This window comes from Emydura macquarii, unplaced genomic scaffold (assembly GCF_026122565.2).
Source record: "Emydura macquarii macquarii isolate MOO-44397 ecotype Brisbane River unplaced genomic scaffold, CSIRO-AGI_Emac_v2 contig_1790, whole genome shotgun sequence".
In the NCBI taxonomy this organism is placed as follows: Eukaryota; Metazoa; Chordata; order Testudines; family Chelidae; genus Emydura; species Emydura macquarii.
This window is the reverse complement of record NW_027131927.1, coordinates 2,718,270-2,738,794: the sequence shown is the minus strand read 5'-3', so window position 1 is coordinate 2,738,794 and position 20,525 is coordinate 2,718,270. Positions and strand designations below refer to the sequence as shown.

The following is a 20,525-nucleotide window of genomic DNA, read 5'->3' as shown; positions in this document are numbered from 1 at the left end:
CCACTGTCGCACCCCAGGTTCTGGCTCTCGGGCCCCACGAGACTGGGAAGGATCTCAGGGAGGGGAAATCAGAAATACAGGTTAAAAACCTGTGACCCTAGCCTCTCTGGGATAGGAGGGATTGCTGGAGGCGTCTGCTAGAAATGTTCTTTGGGGGGCTATGCCGGCCATGCACTCACCCCACAGCAATGGCTCCCTGTGGGGCTGGGCCCGGCTCCCCTCCCCCCCACTGTTGGCTCTCCTCGGTTGCAGATTCGCAGCCTCTCATCTCCCAAGGATCCCCTCTTCCCCTAGGCACCCCTTTCCTCCATCCTCCAAGGATCCCCCTTCCCCTGGGCACCCCTGATTTCCCTGTCCCCTCAAACTAACCCCTGCTTCTCGACACCCCTTTCTTCTATCCCCAGAGGATCCCCTCTCCCATGGACACCCCTGAGCCCTCTGTCCCCTCAGGATACCCCCTTCCCCCCAATCACCTCAGGATGCCTCCCTCCCCTGGGGTTCCAATCCCCCCAAATCCCCTCAGGCTCTGCCCTGAGAATCTTAGCTCCTCCCAGCGAACCTCACCTCGATCCCCAACATGGGGACTCCACACTCTGCCCCTGCTGACCCCACCTCCTGCTCTCGGGACCCCCCCCCCCCGGACCTCCACTTGGCCAGGGCTCACCTGCTGGTGCTCCCCACATGCCAGAGCCCCTCTCTCCCCATGGCCTGCTCCAGCCGCGGCCTGCCAGCCCCCCGCCACGCCACCTTCCTGGCCCCGGCACCGCTGGATGCGAGGTTGCACCTGCAGAGCTGGAAACGACAAAGCAGGACTAGATCGGGGGGCTGAGGCCTCCTCTACTCCTAACCACACTCTGCCTGTGACAACAATAACCACATGGGTTTTTTTTTTCTCCCCACTCCCTCAGCAGTGCGGCCGGGCCTCCAGGATTGCCCTGCAGTCTCCAGGAGTTAAAGAGTCACCTTGAATGAAATGTTATGTCAGGGGATGACCCTTCCAGGCCAGGAATACGTCCCCCCGAAGTTGGCCAGCCCTCACCCCAGCCATGGCTCCTGCAGCAACCTGACTCCTGTAAGCTGATTTTTAGTTGCTTGACTATAGTTACTCCATTTTTGCAGCTTCTTTGTTTATAAGACAAGGCCGTTCCACTCTGTGCACTAATCATACAAAGTTCTTAAAAATACAAAAAAAAAAATAAGCCTCGGCTAAATTCAGCAAGCTATGCAACCTAAATAAATAATTTGTAGTTAACTACAAAACATTTATAAAAGTATTTTATAAATAATGTATGCCAAATAATATAAACCAATAGTTATAAAAAAAATAAGTTTGTGCCCTTATAAAAAAAAATGTATAATTTTGTCATAAATGTTTAAGTAGTGAAGGAAAATAATTGTTTGCTTGACCATAGTTACTCCATTTTAGTTGGTTTTAGTGTTCCGCTTTCTGTTGAAATCACCCACCCCCTCCTCTTTTCTTTGTTTATGGTGCTTATCTCTGCCAAGGTCAGAGAGAGAGATTAACAGGAGAAATGAGGAGTAGTTTTTGCTTTCTTTTTAGTCTTGGGAAATAGACCAGACAATTTCGATAGATAAGTTGAAATCTTCTGCCCTTATCTTTTATGTTATGCATATCTTTATAATTAGAAGATGTAGAAAGTGTAAAGCCAATATCAATAATAATAATAATTTGAGTGTACCAATAAGCATTAAGAATTTATGCATATGTAATTTCTTTGTTTGTGTTTGTATAAATATGCAAGAGAGCATGCCTTCGGGGTCTCACACTGACCACTTGCTGGGAAGTAAATAAATACTGCTATAAATACTGCTGCAGAAATAAAACTTGGAGACTGCCCAACTACCTGCGTGGATCTCTTTTCTATCTGGTGCAGGGTAAACGAACCTCATTTGGAATCTTTTTCCAACAGTAGCAATAAAATATAAAACTGTCTGTAATCCTTTGTTCAAAGTCTTTTTCCACTGTCCACTTGTGGGCTTAAAAATTAACCTTCTGCAAAATAAACTCTTTTAAAGACTGTCCAGCCTAAAATCCTGTGTGAGTCTCTTATCGGTGCAAAATAACAAACCACACTTAAAATCTTTTTCCAACACTACCCTGGGCAGGGCCTTTCTCCCTGGCTCGCTAACCAGAGGGGGAAGGACCGGAAAACTCAGGCGGAGATGTCTGGAGACCTCCTTGCAGACTAACACCCTGTCACGCTGGCCAGATTGGTGGGGGGGCATTTAGTATATTGTTTGACATCAGTGTGTCAAAATCATAATAATTCACGTGAGATATGCCATGTCAGGTGCTGTTAGAAAGTCTGTAATGTGCTAAGTAAGATGATAATACTTATGTTCATGTGTTATATGTGCAATGGAAGTTATAGATATGTTTGGTATATCAGTATTTCAAATTGTGCTGTCTGAGCGGCATCTCAGACAGGATGGCTGCAGAACAATAGCCTGCTTAATGGCCCATTGAGACACTCACAGGTGCGAGGGGCCCAGGGGGAGAAGCCAGGGATATACCTGATGAGTCACCAGGACTGGCCCATGTGACTCTGGACTCCATTTTAGATCCTGTAAAACTCCACAAACAGCATGGCCAGGGCCAGGAGGTATATAAGGCAGAGGCCTGGGGAATCCATTTTGTCTTTTGTTCCTGTTCAGCTACAGACACGTACCTACCTCTGGATCAATTCACGGGCAACTGAACTGGAGGACTAAGACCCATCCAGATACTGGATGTATGCCAGAGGATCTGTACAAGCCTGCAAACTCCACAATTCTTCTAGAAACCTGATGTGTATGGACTTTTAATCATTTGAATGTATGTGATTGCTTTAATCCTTTAACATTTTTTTATAGTTTGTTTCTTTCCTTTTATTAATAAACCTTTAGTTTTAGTTACTAAAGGATTGGCTGGCAGCGTGGTTGGTATTTTGGGTAAGATCCAAACTGATATTGATCTGGTGCAGTGGCTGACCCTTTGGGGTCAGAGGGAACCTTTTTAGCAAAGAGCATAAAGTTTAACTAACTGGTCTCTTTACTGGACCTAGGGGCTGATTGGGGGCTGGAGACTGGAATGCAGTAAAGGGGGCTGTGTGTATTTGTGTACTGGCTTCTTGATAACCAGTGTGGGGAATCAAAAGCACAGTTTGTGGCTGGTTGGGAAGCCTGGCTTCAGTGCCACCCACCAGTGCTGGGAGAATCTGCTCTCTTTTCACAGCCTGCCCTGACCTTGGCGTTCTCAGGTGGCTGCCCTAGGCACGGAAGGGTCACACCTCCCTCACCCCCAAAGTGAAAACAGTGGGGAGCGGGAGGTTGGAGAGGGGAAAAGCCAGGGCGCTGTGCAGAGAGAGCATTGAGATGGCCAGAGAGGCCGTGGTCAGGGGGTCACCGTGGTCAAGAGGCAAGGGGTGGTGCAGCCCTGGGGTGCAAGGCCATGGAAGGGAGCTCGGGGCACTGGGTGGGAGAAGCAGTGGGGAATTGGGGAGGGGGGGCAGCAGAGGCCAGGGGCACCAAGATACGAGTTCGCCCATGGCACCATTTTCCTAAGGCCAGCCCTGCATGCAGAGGCAGTTGCTGGAGGCAATACAGCTGCCACGCCAGTTCTGAGGAGGCAGGAGCGGCTGAGGGGAACCCTTTGGCCCGGCCGTTGACGGATATGCCGGGAACCGACCCCCAGACCCAAGCGCTTGTGAGGCAGACCACCAAGCGCTACGGCCTCCTGTCGTCTGCCCTGTGGAGGCAGGCGGTGGCGACTCGTGGGAGCTGCTGGTGGGACGAGGTGAACGGAGAAGACGTTGCGCAGGCGAATGAACAATAGGAGGTGACGCTCGAGGACGGGGTGTGATGGGATCGGAACCGACCCGGGGCTGCGTAAATCTAAAACCGGCGGGGCTCAGAGCTGTTTCTTTTCTGAAAACCTCTTGACAGCTCGACGATGCCTTTCCAGGAGAACCTGGACAGCGGTACCTCAGAGAGCCAAGGTGACGCGGGCCCAGCTCGGTTTTGCTCAACACCAGGACACGTTGTTCAAGAGGAGCCCGAGTGTAAAGAGGATGACAGCGATGTGGATTTAAGGGAGACCCTCGGCATACAATTAACGGAGCCAGGCCACCTCGTGAGCACGTGCACCCCGCTGTACGTGTTTCCCTTGATGCTCTCCTTAAACACTGTCTCAAGGAAAAGCTGTTCGAAGATTGTGACGCACCAGGCCAGTGGCACCAGGACTGTGTGAACTGGACTTCAGAGGATATAAACTGCAAGCTCCGGGCCCTGTGTGCTGACCTGTGTTTGGAAAGCCTATTCAATACGGTTATTCCTGTAGGTTATACATTGCAATATCTGTGTGCCAACAGGCAACCGTGGTAAAGGCTATTCAAAACATTCAAGACCCTGAAGAAAATGACCAAACCAAAGGCAACCCGTGTGATGCATTATATTGAGTGTCTGGTCCGCACAAAGAATGACATAACGCTGCTTAGAAAAAAGACAGTTTGTGAGGGGACAAACATGATATAACACTTGGGAGCTGTAAATAAAAATATCTATTGAAAAGGGCTTGGTGACTCTCTGCGTTTCTGTTAGAAGGTCGGCGTGGTTTTGATGGGGCATCTCGGTTTGTTTTCCAGGGGCCGTATGTCTTTTAGATACTAATCCTTTGAGAGAACCCAGTTGTTGTGTCTTTAAGAAAAAAGGCCTATTTACAGCAAAAAGCTGAAATGAGGTAGTAGAATTCAGGGGGTGGGCCAACAAAACGTGTCTAAAATAAAGAAAAAGAAGGCTCCTTTATTCTGTATAAAACAGGGATGTCTAAGAGGTGTGTTTGAATACAATAGGGCTGACTCAACCCTCTTGAACTGATTTGATTTGCCCACTACCTACTCAAATGGCAGGGGTGACTCTTCAGTGATTCTGTAGGCCTAAGTCTAGAGGTGATCATCTGATATCCACCCTTGTTTGTGAAAGGGTTAAAGATAATAGTTATCAGAAATTAGGCTTGCTGGGCATTCACCCCCAGGAAGGGGGTGGGGTGGAGAGGCCGGTATGCTGTGATCAATATTAAACCTCAGGATTTCACAGAACGCTATTAGATGGTTTAAATAAAACCCCAGCAGTTTGTAGAATGCTTTGGATCAGGTTTTTCTAGCAACTCAAAGTCATTAAACATGAAGAATGGAGATATTTGCAAAAATAAACAAGGGTCTAAAACAAAGCTGAAATGTTGCTAGGATTCACAAACCTCCACCACACTATTGTAAAATGAGAATGTGCTGTATGAACAATCGAATCTTTCACAGCCATGAGTTGTCTGGTTGTGCTACATCCATTTTTTTTTATTTAAAAACCAACCAGAACTTTAAGCCCGAAAGAAACATGTTTAAAATGAAAAAACCACCCCAAGGCATTTGCTGACATCAGCAAGGTCCCTCAGGCAGGAGCAGGTACAGTAACTTTATGGTGATTTACTGGTTAATAGTGTAAGAAGACCCTGTAATGCTCTGTTTTTGCATTGAAACAGGAAAATGTGTTTTAACTAAAAATTAGCCAAAAGCATCCCAGTTTGCAGACAATTACATTTTCACCCCCGAGCCACAAAAGGGACCATTTGGGGAGGGGTACCTAGATTCCTTATGCATCTATTCATTAGGAGTTGCAGTGGTCAAATCAGCCTGCAAACAACACTACAGGCTTTGCAGCTTGTTTGAAACAAAAAGTTAGGATGGTATGAAAACCTGAGCTTTTGGGGGTGAGGAGAGACGGTCTCCTTATAACAGAAACAGTCTTGGACAGAATGGCTGCTGCTGGACAGGAAGATGAGGTGTGTTGCTTGGTTTTTTATATAATGTTACTCTATATCCAAGCTGTCCTTAGTAATAAGGATACAGGTTTTTATTGTGGTGTGATCTGTTTACCGTGGAAACAGCAGCTTCAAGCTGTATTTCAGTAGGGCAAGATAAAACCCCATTTTAACTATAGTTGTGCTTAATACTGTTTAAACAACAACAACAAATAGCTGCTATTAAATAGGTTGTATAGGTGTTTGATGCATTTAGAGAATAATGTTAACTCAAATTTGGCTCGTTCTTTAACCCAAAAGCCCAAGTGTGCTTGGGGGAAGATAGAATAACCTTGTGCCAGCTCTCCTTTATCCTGTGGTGGAAGGTAAATTTCTGCAATTGGTTTTTAAATGTGTGGTTTTTTTTAAAAAAAACGGGTCTTTAAAAAGTTGTTTTTAATGTTGAAATGGTTTGTGAGTTAGCGCATATACAGGAGACAGGTGTGGATTTCTTAAAAGGTATTTTGTTGCAAACTGTTGGCTTGGAGTGTTTTAAAATACTGGGTTTTTTATTCTGTGCAAAGTATGTGTGTTTTTTAAATGGTTAAAAAAGTTGATTTTGCTGTTTAAATTGTTTGTGAATTGGGTTGTGCAAGACGTGTGGTTATTTAAAAATATTTTGTGGCAAACAGTTCTGAGTGTTTTTTTAAAATACTGGAGTTTTTACTCTGCAAAACATGTTGTGTGTAGGGCTGCCAATTTTGGTTAGACGTATTTCTGGAGGTCTCATCACATGACATAAGCTTTCATTAAAAATTAATCTTTAATTCCTGGAGACTTCAGGACAATCCTGAAGCAGAGGGTTGACAACTCTATTATGTGGTTTTAAAAGTTGGTTTAAATTGTTGTTTGTGATTTAGGGGCATCTGCAGGAGATAGGTGTGGTTTTCCTGAAATGTATTTTGTTGCAGACTGTTGCCTGGGAGTGTTTAAAATATTGGGTTTTATACTCTGAAAAATGTAGGTGTATGTGTGTGTGTTCGAATGGTTGAAAAGTTGGTTTTGATGCTTAAACGGTTTGTGATTTAGAGGCATCTGCAGCAGGTAAGTGTGGGTTTTTAAAGGTATTTTGTTGCAAATTGTTTGTTTGATTTTGAGTGTTTTAAAATAGTAACTCTAGGTAAAATGAAGGCTGCAAGGTGAACTGAGTGCCCTCTGTAAATGCCTTGGGCGGAGGTGGGGGGAACACCAGGGAGGGAGAAGAGCTGTTGAAGCTAGAGGATAACGTTGGTACAAGAATAAACGGGGATGAATGGGCCAGGAATCAATGGAGGCCGGGAGTGTGAAAGTTACTAATCGTCAGAAGTGTGATGTTCTGGAGCAACTGCCCAAGAGAACCACCGAACTATTTTGACAATGGAGCTTGATAAGTTGATGCACAGGATTCTCCGCTGCGATTGCCTGCATTAGCTGGGGATGGACGCGGTGAGCTGGGAAGGCTCCTTCCAATCCCATGTCCTTGTGCGAAGCATTTTCCGACTCTGGTGTCTAATGCCCCTTGGCACCCATGTTTATTCATCTGGAAAAAAATGTCCTGCTGACAAATGGCAGTGGGCCAATGGGAAAACGGACAAACAAACTCTGCCTAAAGCTCCAGAAGACATCACCGCAGCCTTTGTGCCTCTGGAAACCTGAACTCCCAGTTCTACCTGCTCTCACCAGACTTTGAAAGTAAATTGAATCTTGATTGTGCAAATGGGTTATGCAATGAAGGCACCGATACCAGGATTCCTGCTGGCTGTGTATATAACTGCGCTCGTCGCAGGCCGAGCTGTATTGCAGAAGGACAGGGTAGCGGAGGAAGCTCCCAGCCATGGATCTCCTTGGAGCCTTCTACCTTTTCCTGGTCATCTGTCTCTCCTGCCTCATTCTCCTCTCGACCTGGAGGCAAATGCAGGGACGGGGCAAAATGCCCCCAGGGCCCACCCCGCTGCCCTTGATCGGTAACCTGCCACAGGTCGGTATCAAGGACATGCGCAAGTCGCTGATGAAGGTAGGTGGGATTTTTGTGGGACATCCCGGTGCACTCCAGGGGCTCCCAGTGGCCTGTCCCCATGAGGGACTCTCCAGTTCCCATCGACAGCCCCTCGGGTCTCCGACCCGATCGTTCTCAAGGAGCTCTATTAATACTTTGTGACATGCTCTGCGCAGGGTATCCATGTGGGGGGCCTGTGCTGGGGAGAGGGGCAGGGGGTAGTGGCGGGGCAGTGGTGGTGCATAGAGGGAGGAGGAAGGGCAAGTGTATGGGGTGGGGGCAGGACAGGGTTCGCTGTGTAGGGGACAGGTGCATGGGTTGGGGGGCATTGGTAGGGGCAGACGGTACCAGATGGTGAGGAGGAGGATGGGCTGGGTGTGTGCATGGGAAGAGAAAGGTGGTGGGCTGAGGGGTTGGGAGGGAGGGATAGGAACGGGGAGAGGGTGATGGGTGGATGGGTGCGGAGGGGGAAGGGTTGGTATCGGGAAGGGAGGAGAGGCCGGTGGGGAAGGGATGCTCTGTGAGGGGCAAAGAGGGGCAGGGGGTGCGTCTGTGAGTCCCTGATGCTCCGTCCCCATGTCCCACGGCATCTCCGTATCCGCGGCAGATCAGCGAGCGCTATGGCCCCGTCTACACCATCCACCTGGGCCCCCGGCGGGTGGTGGTGCTGTGCGGATACCAGGCGGTGAAGGAGGCCCTGCTGGACCAGGCTGAGGACTTCGGAGGGCGCGGGAAACAAGCCACCTTTGACTGGATCTTCCAGGGCTATGGTCAGTCGTGTCTGCGGGAGGGGATCGAGCCGGGGGACGCGGAGGGGGTAGCTCCCATCCAGGGCTGCAGTTGGTGCAAATTGCTTGGATCATCCGCTCAGTCCCAACTTGCTCCGGCTGGGGACGTGGCCAAAAGCTTGGGGCAGAGCATGGGGAGGAAGGGGGGGGGGGAGGGAATGTCTGGGCCATTTCCAGCAATCGTGAAAATATTTGCCAACTTCATGCAGCCACTGACTGAAGCAGGGAGCAGCATCCTACCTGTTAGATACCCAGAGACAGATCCAACACTCAGCTTCACCAGGCTATGCCTGGGGAACGTCTCAGCTCAGTTACCAATCAGTGGAGAAGGTCCAAATTCTTTTTTTTAGCGGATAAAAGTTCTCATTTAGATGGGGGGGAAGGCGTTAAAAAAATTCCCTCCCCCTCTACATTTCATTTGCTGTCTTTTTTACATTTGTTTTCAATGAAAACCTCATTGAAGTTAAGAAACGAGGGGATACAAAATTAAAATTTGGAGACCTCAATGAAACTTGAGAGTTCAGGAGGGGAAAACAAGTGACAACGGTTTTCTAGGAAATTCTACATAATCCTTCCCCCCCCCCCCTCAATTCCCCACTTCTGCATTTTTCAGGACACAAACTGTCACTTAGCATTATATGTTTGTACAATACCTGACCCAATGGGGGGCCTGGCCTCTCGCTGCCCCTGCAGTACATTTAATAAATAAATTCCCAGCCCTGCTCTGGGCAGAATTCACCTGATGAAAAGGTTCTCATTAGCATCCCGTAGTAGCTGATTGCCTTGTGCTGCCGTATCCTCCACCCCACCCCAGCCCCTGTATCACGTTCTGTTTCCTTGCTCTTGTTTACCAACCCCAGGAGTTGCCTTCAGTAACGGGGAGCGAGCGAAGCAGCTGCGCCGATACTCCATCACCACGCTGAGGAATTTCGGGGTGGGGAAGAGAAGCATTGAGGAACGGATCCTGGAGGAGGCTCATTTCCTGCTGGAAGCCTTGAGGAGCACGAAAGGTTTGTCTGTGTCATATTCCACTGGCGCCAGGGCCACGTGAGTCGGGCCAGAACCCTGGTTATTGTGAACTGTCATCACTGCCCTGCCCTCAATACCGGTTTACACCAGTTGAGGTTCTTACCTGTAGATCTTTGCAAAGATGGTCAGTGCCTTAATGCCCATTGGAAAGATGGGGAAACTGAGTCACAGAGCAAGGAAATACCTACCCAAGCAAAACCATGCTCTGAAGTGTCCCTGGCCTCCATTTGCCAGAAGCTGGGAATGGATGACAGTGGGGGGGTCACTTGATGGTTGCCTGTACTGTTCATTCCCTCTGAACCGCCTGGCATCAGTCGCTGTCGGAAGACAGGCTGCTGGGCGAAATGGACCATTGGTCTGACCCAGTCTGGCTGTTCTTACGTTCTTAAGGTCCCCCTGCAAGCCAACAATTGGCGTTCTAGCCTAGGACACAGAAGGCGTGGGCTTAATTCTCTGCTCCGTCACAGATTGCTTGTGTCAGCCTTCTGCCAGTCTGAATCAGCAGCAGCAAGGGCTGGCTCCATATCTAGGGCTTCCTTTCACCAATACCACACAAAACCAGCTTGAGCCCCCACTCAGTAACCTGGGGCACTCACACAGCACTCCTCGGACACCTATAGAGGCAACACTTCCCCTCTCGCAAGCACGGAGACTAAGTGTAGAAAAGAGACTTAATAAAAAGGGGGGAAAGTAACCCAGCATTAACTTGAGAAAACACCGCGAGCAGGATTCACACGCATAAAACCATGAACAAAACACTCGCCCCAGAGTACCAGGGGCAGGTTCCTCTTGCTTCAGGTTCTTAAGTCCAACAACACAAAGTTCCTGTAATGCGCCCCTCCCTGTACAGCTCATAGGTGTTGTCCTTAGTCAGGGCCGACCCAGAACCTAGGGGTGCAGCCGCAGAGTTCACCTCCCATCCTGGTTGGGGTGCAGAAGAAGGCACCTTGCTCGCTCTGCTGTCCGGCCGCCCTGTTGGCCGCTTGTTGCTCCGCAGGCCACTCCTCCAGCTGCCCACGGTCCGATCTGCCAGCTGCTCTGCTGCACACCATCACCTTCTGCTTCTCCACCACCACCTCCGCAGGTCGGCCTCTTGAGGTTCCACTCGGCTCTCAGCGACTGTCAGCTGTTAGTGGGGGAACCTCAGTGCTGAACCTGGGTAGGAACGCTGCCCCGCTGCCCGTGATTTCAGCTCTAGCGATCACTTAAGGGACTCTTAACTAGCTCTCCCTCTTTGGGACAGGGAGGTTAAACTAGGCCTGGAGCTTCTAGGCAGAGCCCCCACCTTCCAGGCAGGAATACCTGTCCCCACTCCCCATTGATCTTCAGACGGCTCTGGCATCTGAGCCCCTTGCTTAGCCAGTGCGGTTCAGATGTTAATGACCCTTCAGTCAGAACAGGCTGAGCACCGTTCTGCTTCCCTTTGCTCATACAGCCAGGGGAACGACATTTCGTTACCCCTGCATTTAACACTAGCGTGATTTGTAACCCAGCCCCAACCAAAGGGATCATTTGGCCAACGCAGTTCCATTATGCTCAGCACCTAAGCAGGGCGGGTGTCCTCATGCAAATACTGTTAGGTCCTGACACCTGATTCCTTCCCCCCAGCCAGCTTGGCGGAGGAGAGCTCATTCAGACCCCGCTTACACCTGTCTGACCGTGTCTTAGTCTCTTGGGATCTCTGTATGTAGAATGTGTATTTGAGGTGTTTGGACATGTGAAAAGACACCGGCTTGTCTGGCAAGGGAAGAGAACAGCCAGGTAAACAGATCAGGTAACCAGCTGGGCCAGCAAAGTAAACTTAGCGCTGGGCAGAAAAAGTGTTTCTCTATTATCTAATGAATAGCTTCGTAGCTGTGTGTTTAAGGCTTGCGTTCCGCCCTGCGCTGCTCCCTGTTCTGCTGGCCTGATCCGTCTCACAGAACAGACACACTGCTCCAGCGCAAGGGCCTGTCTGGCAAGCTGTGTGTTCTGGGTGGCAGGGAAGAACCGCTCGACAAGGGGGCTGATAGCCCTGCCCTGCCACACAGGGGGGCTGGGAAGGGAAATGCAGTGACAATCGTGAGGGGCTCAGATACTGCAGCAATGGGAGCAGATAGCGGGAGAGCCAGGAACGGATCTGGTGGCTCATGAGAGCTGGGCTAGTGCCCACAGGCCACTGTAGCCAGGTGTGAGAGGACTGACACCTAGTGGGGCTTTTTGGTGGCCTTCTCCCAGTACAAAAAGAAAGGGGAAGGGCTGACGAGAAATCGGGATCCTGAGACTGACAGTCCACAGGGCCAATGGGGAGAGGCCAATGCTCCAGATCAGCCTGATTGATAGGGTGGGCAGGCCAATGAGGTAGTCAGGATCCCGGGGGCCCGTCCTCCATGTGAGCTGGGCCACAGGTGGGCAGAGCTAAGGGGAGAGCAGCAGCTCAACCTGGGCTAGAGGCTGAGCTGGAGCAGCCAGGAGCTGGGGCCGCCCTGACAAGGAGCCGGGACCGAGCTCCATGCTCTGAGCCAGGACAGCAGGCGTCCGCCGTGTCACATGTAACCGTGCAGCCGAGTGCGGCGAGCAGCTGGGGAGAGCCGGGAGAGGGGGCTCAGCGCAGGGAGAAATCGCCAGACAAGAGACCTTGCAGGCCGGGCTCGGAGGGGGGCCATGAGGCTGACGGGAGGGACAATACTGGGGAGAAGGGTCCTGCCACCTAGCGCCTGAAGGTGTGTGGCCACCTCCAGAGCCGTGGCTGTCTGCGGTGTCCCTGCAGCGCAGCCAGGGGTTGGGGCGGCTGGGACATAGGCTGTGAACTTTCCTTACTTCCCAGGGACGGCTGGTTGTCGTGTAATGATCAAGGGGTCAGGGAAACATCTGGTGCGGAGCGAGCACCCCCATTGGGGACACCTAAAAGACCACGATGACACTGAGGGGTTCAGCCCCCCCTCACCCTCCCAGGAATCCTGAGCCCAGCCTTGTCGGGGTTAGGAGGACTCCGCTGAATGGGTGGGAGGGAGGAGATCCCTCGGGAAAGGTAAAGGGAGTGGGAGTGAGGACTCAGATCTTTCCGCTAGCCCACTCCAGCAGGACAGCGCACAATAGCGGGACCGTGGCCCTACTTACACAAGTGTGAACGTGGATGGTGGTGGCACAACTGCGGGATAAGGACAGGAGCGACTCAGGGGACAATGGGGGCTGTGGTTTCCATGGAGGGGAGATGATCTGTGGCACAACCCCCCAGCTAAGGTGTGCGCCCCCCAACACGGGTTGCACCCCCTAGGTCTGCCCTTTGACCCCACCTACTTCCTGAGCCGCACGGTGTCCAACATCATCAGCTCCGTCATCTTTGGGGACCGGTTCGACTACGAGGACAAGGAGTTCATCTCCCTGCTCTGCATGATCACCGAGAGCTTCCACTTCACCTCCACGGCCTGGGGGCAGGTACACCAGGGACCACGGAGCTGGGGGGAGGGAGGGCCCCAGGCCACATCCCACAGCCATGAGACATGCCTGCTCCGGGCTGTGGGGATCGGGAGGCAGCACTGATTAGCTAGGGGAATGGAGGGAGCTGGGAGCGCGGCGAAGAGGATAACCTGGGACCTGCGGTGATGTGTGTGAAATAAAAAGATAAATGGGAGTGTGGGGGGATGGATAGAGGGTGTGAATGGACAGAGCTAGCTAGAGGAGTGTGTATGGGGATGGAGGGAGGATGGATGGACAGATCAGCTCCCAACCCCAGCCCATGTTCTGTGGGGTCTTTGCTCTCTGCTGCCCTCCCAGCTCTACGAGATGTTTTCGGGCACCATGCGCTACCTGCCTGGCCCCCAACGTGCAGCTTTCAAGCAACTGGCGGGGCTGGAGAAGTTCATCAAGAGGAAGGTGAAGGCGAACCAGGAGACCCTGGACCCCAACGCCCCTCGGGATTTCATTGACAGTTTCCTGATCAAAATGCAGCAGGTACCGGCAGGGGGGTGGCGGCAGTAATATGAGAGGATGGCTCAGCGTGGTCAGCATCAGGCTAGAAAGGCCAAACTGCCTCATTGTAACCAGGAGTTCAACTTGGAACGGGGGCAGTTTAGGCCTCAAGCCTTCCAGGGCAGAGAAGTTGAACCCCATAGACAGCAAAGAGCAATGAGCTTGGGAAAAGGCACTGGGCTGGAACTCAGGAGATTGGGGCTCTGCCACTGACCAACTGTGTAGCCTTAGTCAAATCACAGCATCGCTCTGTGCCTCAGTTGCCCCATCTGGACAAGAGGGATGGAGATCCATCCTCTCAGATCATCTTTTGCTACTTTTGGGTGCATCACCCATCACGTTGACTTGTGTCTGTGCAGTGCAGTGGGGTCGTGGCAGGATTGTGATCTCCAACACATCTCTGGAGTTCTCTCAAATATCTCTTTATTTATTTATTTTTTTGGGGGGGTCTTTTAAAGGAAAAGGAAAATCCTTTCTCTGAGTTCTCCCTGAAGAACATTGTTCTGACCGTGCTCACTGTGTTCTTTGCTGGGACGGAGACAGTCAGCACCACCCTGCGCTATGGCTTCCTCATCCTGCTGAAATACCCACAGATAGAAGGTAACTGGAAAGGGAGACCAGAGGAAACATTAGGGGCCAGATTCTCACCTGGTGTGACTCAGCCTGGCTCTGCTGAGTTCAGTGGAGGTTCCCCCATTACACCAGCTCCAGATGGGGCCGGACATTCACACCCCAGCAGTAAGCTTGAAAAGAGAACAGGATCCTGTTGGTTTCACTCCATCGTGATTCAAAGGCAGCCAGCACTCCAGCAATGCCAGGTTAGCCAGTCACATGCTGCTATTTCAGATTCAGATTCTCGGGGCTGGATTCAGATCTCAGCTCCCCCAGGTCAATCCAGTGTCACCCCATGACTTCAATGGGGGCAGGGCCAGATTCTAATCTCAGTTCCCCCAGGGCCAATCTGGATTCACTGAGGGGCCCCCTTTGAGCTCTGCTGATGTCTCTGTAGCAAAGATCCATGAGGAGATCGAGCGGGTTATCGGGCGGAACCGCGCCCCAAACATGGAGGACCGGAGCCGAATGCCCTACACCAACGCTGTCATCCATGAGTTCCAGAGATTCTGTGACATCATCCCCCTGGGACTGGCACGCCGGGTGACCAGGGACACCCAGTTCCGGGGATACACCATTCCCAAGGTACAGCTCCTGGTGCCTCTATCTCCCTGTGTATCTCCCGCACCAACCCCAGGCTTGTAGGGCAGAGCATTGGCACATTTACTGCATTCCAACGCAGTGCAGCAGGGGCCCTGGAGCTCCGGACCCCTGGGCTCTATGCCTGCCTCGGGGAAGTCATGTGATCTAGCAAGCAGGGCACTGGACTGGGTCTTACGAGACCTGGCTTCTATTCCCAGCTGTACTACTAGCTCATCCTGTGACCTTGGGCATCGCCCTGTGCCTCAGTTTCCCCCAATGTCAAATTAACAAATGGTGTTAATGATCCCTCCTTTTTTCTATTTTCACTGCAAGCCCTTTGGGACAGGAAATATCGCTCACTCTGTGCAGTGCCTGGCACAACGGGGCCCTGATCTTAATCTGGGCCTGTGGGGGCTATCATAATACACCTAATAAGAACATTCAGACATGTGGATAAATATTCTTAACCTGACTTCTAGTGCAATCTCTAAATACACACTGTGGCTAAGGAAAGCCAGGTGGTACGTGCTGTATATAGTGTAAGGACCAGAGCCACATCTGGTGAAAATCTACATAGGTACAGCGGCTGGGGACTTGGCCCAGTATTATTCTTTTTTATATTTTGTATTCCCATAGTGCCAAAGAGCACACGTCATGGACCAGGGCCCCACTGCGCTAGGGGCTGTACAAACAGAACAAAATAACGCTGCCCCCACAGAGCTTGCAGTCTAAGTATTAGGATAACAGCGGTAGTGGGGTTTAGTGGTTAGAATGCGGAATCAGGATTTCTGGCCTCTCTTCCCTGCTCTGGGGAGGAGCAGAGAGCAGCAGATAGAGCAGGGGGTGTTGGGAGACACGTGACGAGTCATGAACTTTGGATTGTAGTCTGGCGAGGCCACTTGAATTTTGATATTTGCTTTTACTATAAATTTCTCCCGTGGTTAATAATTACACGTAACTGTGCCCACTGAGGTGCCCAGATACCCAGTGCTGTGGATTATCCATGTTTCATCACTGCTGTTTATCACCGTCTCATCCACCAGGGAACCGAAGTGTACCCGGTGCTGGGATCCGTCCACTACGACCCCACGCAATTCAGCAGCCCTGATACCTTCGACCCCAGACATTTCTTGGATGACAACGGCCAGTTTAAGAAGAGTGAAGCCTTCATGCCCTTCTCCATAGGTAAGAACCTGCCAATGGAGCTCAGCTCAGAGAGCCCCAAACAGCAAGATCAAGCCCTGTCCCAGCCGTCCGGCTGCTAGAAATCAGCCTGTGTCCAGAGAATTATGAGGCCAGATCGCCCCCTGGTGTAAATCAGTGTCACTCCATTGGAGCCAGTGGGGCCAGATCCCCACCGAGTGCAAGTCTCCGGCTTGGTGTACACGGGCGGCAGTCGACGGGAGATATGCAGGCTGGGTACAGTAAATTGCGTATCTCCCATCGACTTCCTAACGCCTACTTACTGCTGTGTCTCCACTGCACTGCGCCGAAGGGAAATGCCTTCCCGTCGACGCAGCGCTACGCTACGTGCCGGGGTGGATTTACGGAGTCGATTTCCAGGTTCGATTGAGCGAGTCTTTACTGCCGCGCAATCGAACCTGCAGAATCGATCCTGCACTGCTGGCTGTGCTGCCGGCAGTGTAGACATAGCCCCAGTCGCTCCATTGGGGTCCCTGCAGCTGTTCACACTCAATCAGGATTAGGTGTGCGCTGAAGCACCTGGCTGAATCGGGGCCGGTATTGTGAGCTCTTTGGGGTAGGGACCGTCTCTCCCCTTGGGTCTGTCCAGCACCGCACAATGGCACCCTGATCTCAGGTTGGGTGTGGGGCCTACACACATCTAGAGTAATATCATCATCAACATCTCTGTGCCATCGAACAGGAGTAGCTTGGTTTGTTTGCTAGTCTTAGAACATATTGCCATGTTGGTTCACTCTTCACACTAGTTGATACAGGTATCCCAATGGTGCGCTATGGCGTACTCCTGCCCAGGGCACAGAGGGGAATATGGAGTAGGAGCAGACAGGTGACATTACCTCAGTATGCAGCACTTGTGAGACCGTGACTGGGACTCTGTGTCCAGTTCTGGTGTCCACACTTCCAAGCGGGTGTTGACAAATCAGAAAGGGTTCAGAAAAGAGCACCGGGCTGCCTCTGAGGTCTGGAAAACCTGCCTTACAGAAAGAGACTCAAGGAGTCCAATGAAGAGACGGTTCAGAGGTGACTTGACCCCAGTCAATAAGCACCTACTGGGAGAGAACTGGTTTCTGCCGGCAGAGGGCTCCTTAATCTAGCAAAGGCAGAACCAGGTCCAAAGACTGGAAGCGGAAGCTTGATAAATAGAAACTAGAAACGAAGTGGCAATTTTTAACGTTGAGGATAAATAGCCATTGGAAGAGCATCCCTGGGGCGAGGTGTATTCTCCCTCGCTTGGACTCTTCAGATCAAGACTGGCGGCCAGTTTAGGAGAGAGGCTTTAGTCAAACACAGACAATTGGCTCAGTAGCAGGCGTAACAAAATGAAATTCTCTGGCATGTGCTATGCCGAGTGCAAATTTTTAACGTTGAGGGGAATTAACGGCTGAAACGGCTTCCCACCACTTGGACTCTTCAAATCAAGACTGGCTGCTTTTCCGAAAGAGACGCTTTCATTAAACACAAGCTGCTGGGTTCACTGCATGTGTAGCTGGGTGACGTTGTGTGGCGTGTGCTGTGCAGGAGGTCAGACTAGGTGATTACAGTGCTCCCTCCTGGCCACAGAATCTCTGAGTCTCGAGTTTATTCTTTCTCTGTCCTCTTCGGTCCTCATGGTGCTGCCCTGCTCAGTATCAGTGAACAGAGCGGAGGGTGTAATTCTGCTTTTGCAGCGTTTTTTAGTGAAACATGACCACATCTCAAATTCACGTCGATTGCTCCAAATTCTTTGTGTTGGGGAAAAAACCAGCCAAAATTCCGGAACAGTCAAAACATTTCACTTCGATGTTTTCAAAGCCAAACGTTTCGATGTTCCCGTGAGAAACGAGTCTCTTTGGACATTTCCTTTCACTTTTTTTGAGTGAACAGCCTTTAAAAAGATGGAAATCAAAACTAAAGGTTCTGAGTTTGTCAAAATGAAACGTTTCGGTCGACCCGAGATTAAAAAAATTTCAACTCTTCAATTTGTTGAAAATATCAAAAAATTTCATTTTCAGTTTGACTCCAAACAATTTTCCCCCCTTTTCTCTGAAAAATCCATTATTCGCCTTCCTGCAGCACTTAGAGCACCACCAAGACCTCTGATTGTCCATCTATAACTGAAAGAGGAGCCTGACAGGAGCCATTAACCCCTTCCAGCTCAGCCACATAATTCAGCTTCCCCCTTCAGATCTCCAAATGAACTGTGTCCAATTTCCCCAACAATGGCTGCTGCTGGGGTGCTGCTCCAGACTGGGGCCTAGTTTGGACACGGGGTGAGACACCCTGCCAGATTCTCCTCTGCTCCTTGAACCCTGCTCCAGGCAGAACATTACACCTCCTTTGTCTTCTCTCCTAGGGAAGAGGTATTGTTTCGGGGAGGTGCTGGCTGTCATGGAACTCTTCCTCTTCCTCACCAGCATCCTGCAGAACTTCAGCTTCCGATCTCCCGTTGACCCCAAAGACATTGACATCTCCCCGAAGCTGGTTGGATTTGCCAGCCTTCCCCGCAGTTACGAGATCTGCCTTGTTCCGCGCTAGTAGCCCCTTGGAAACAGATGAGACTTCTCAGGGCAACCTTAGAGAGGAAGGGGAGGGGGGGAAATCTGGGGATGGGGAATGAAAGACCCAACCATTCATCATGTTGAGAACTGGGCCCATCAGAAAAATGAGACAATAGGATTCATCTCCTGGGGGAAAATGGCTGTGTGAACTTGCTGCTTATGGCTAGATGTTCCAGGTGCACAAGGGAATAAGATACTATTGCATTCCAAGCACTTTGAAAATCTTGTGAAAACTGGGGACCTTTCGATTTTGTGAAGATTTAGGGGGCATCTACAAACAGTTGTAATTTCACTGCAAACAAATCTGTTGCCAGCCGAATTTCAAAATTCACAGTCGTTTTCAAAAATCCAATTTCGGGCTCAGCAGTTCAGGGTCTATAGAGTGGGAAATGAGTTTTGTTGAAATGCCACATCTTTAACGGTGAATTTTGTGGCGAATGTTTGTGACAGGCCCCAAACAGGTCAGCTTCCCTTTTAAACAGAAACCTTTCCACATAGCTATAACATCGGATTGGCATATGGATTCGCAGGGGGTGGCGATCCTTCATGTGGGGAGTGACAGGACTTGTGCTTGCTCTCTGCACGGGGATCAATCTGTCTGTCACTGGAGTGTGCGTCCATAACTCAATGTCTCAGGGCAACGGGCACTGGTCACCTTTTAAAATAAAGCCTTTGATGCAACTTTCTCTTTCAACTGTTATTAGCAAAATTAATTCTTCTCCAGAGAATCCAGGCACACAGATAGAATCAAAGAGTTGGAAGGGAGCTCAGGAGGTCATCTAGTCCAACCCCCTGCTCAAAGCAGGACTAACCAGGACTAACCTCAGCTAAATCATCCCGGCCAGGGCTTTGTCAAGCCGCAGCTTAAAAACCTTCAAAGATGGAGATTCCACCACCTCCCTAGGTAACCATTCCAGTGCTTCACCACCCTCCTAGTGAAAAACTTTTTCCTAATGTCCAACCTAGACCTCCCCCACTGCAACTTGAGCCCGTTGCTCCTTGTTCTGTCATCTGCCACCACTGAGAACAGCCTAGCTCCATCCTCCCTGGAACCCCCTTTCAGGTAGTTAAAGGCTGCTATCAAATCCCCCCTCATTCTTCTCTTCTGCAGACTAAACAAGCCTAGTTCCCTCAGCCTCTCCTCGTAAGTCTTGTGCTCCAGCCCCCTAATCATTTTGGTTGCCCTCCGCTGGACTCTCTCCAACTTGTCCACATCCTTTTTGTAGTGGGGGGGGCCCCAAAATTGGACACAATACTCCAAATGCAGCCTCACCAATGCCGAATAGAAGGGAATAATCACTTCCCGTGATCTGCTGGCAATGCTCCTACTAATGCAGCCCAATATGCTATTAGCCTTCTTGGCAACCAGGGCACACTGCTTATTCATATCCAACTTCTTATCCACTGTTACCCCCAGGTCCTTTTCTGCAGAATTGCTGCCTAGTTCATCGGTCCCCAGTCTGTAGCTGTGCATGGGATTCTTCCGTCCTAAATGCAGGACTCTACACTTGTCCTTGTTGAACCTCATCAGATTTCTTTTGGCCCAATATAGATAATACTAAGATAAGATAATACTAAGCAATTTATTTAGCAACATGTTGGGACGGCTTAGCAAGTGACTTTAAAGTACAGTTGTTACAGCCGTTTTTTAAATACATTTTACTTATCAAGAGAAACTAAACCAGTTTACACTAATTACCAAAAACAGTTCTTGTGTCTTGCGGGGAAACAATTCCATATATAGTGGGGAGGGGAGGGTGAGAGGAAGTGATCTCAACAGATAAGGAAGATACAGTGTGAGGGGCTTGAATAGATATACGTGACAGAAGGCAGGGTCACAGTGAGGGGTATGTGATAACATGCAGGAACAGCACAAAAGATACCTCGTTCACTGCTTATCTAGGTACTCTCTGTGCTTGCAGTTCTTGGGTGTGTTCTACATAGAAGTCTTACCCTAACACAACAATGCAACTTTCTCATTCATCTTTGTTACAAGG

General features: G+C 50.3%; 1 protein-coding gene across 1 annotated transcript; it reads left to right on the top strand.

Annotated features, from left to right (window-relative positions):
* The first annotated feature begins 6,183 nt into the window (after positions 1-6,183).
* LOC137158758 (cytochrome P450 2A13-like) lies at positions 6,184-18,516 on the top strand. Its single transcript, XM_067556621.1, has 9 exons — positions 6,184-7,844; positions 8,434-8,596; positions 9,475-9,624; positions 12,900-13,060; positions 13,400-13,576; positions 14,053-14,194; positions 14,604-14,791; positions 15,832-15,973; positions 18,324-18,516. The coding sequence occupies exons 1-9, from the start codon at positions 7,665-7,667 to the stop codon at positions 18,503-18,505; spliced, it is 1,485 nt and encodes a 494-aa protein (XP_067412722.1). The 5' UTR covers positions 6,184-7,664; the 3' UTR covers positions 18,506-18,516.
* Positions 18,517-20,525: the final 2,009 nt, after the last annotated feature.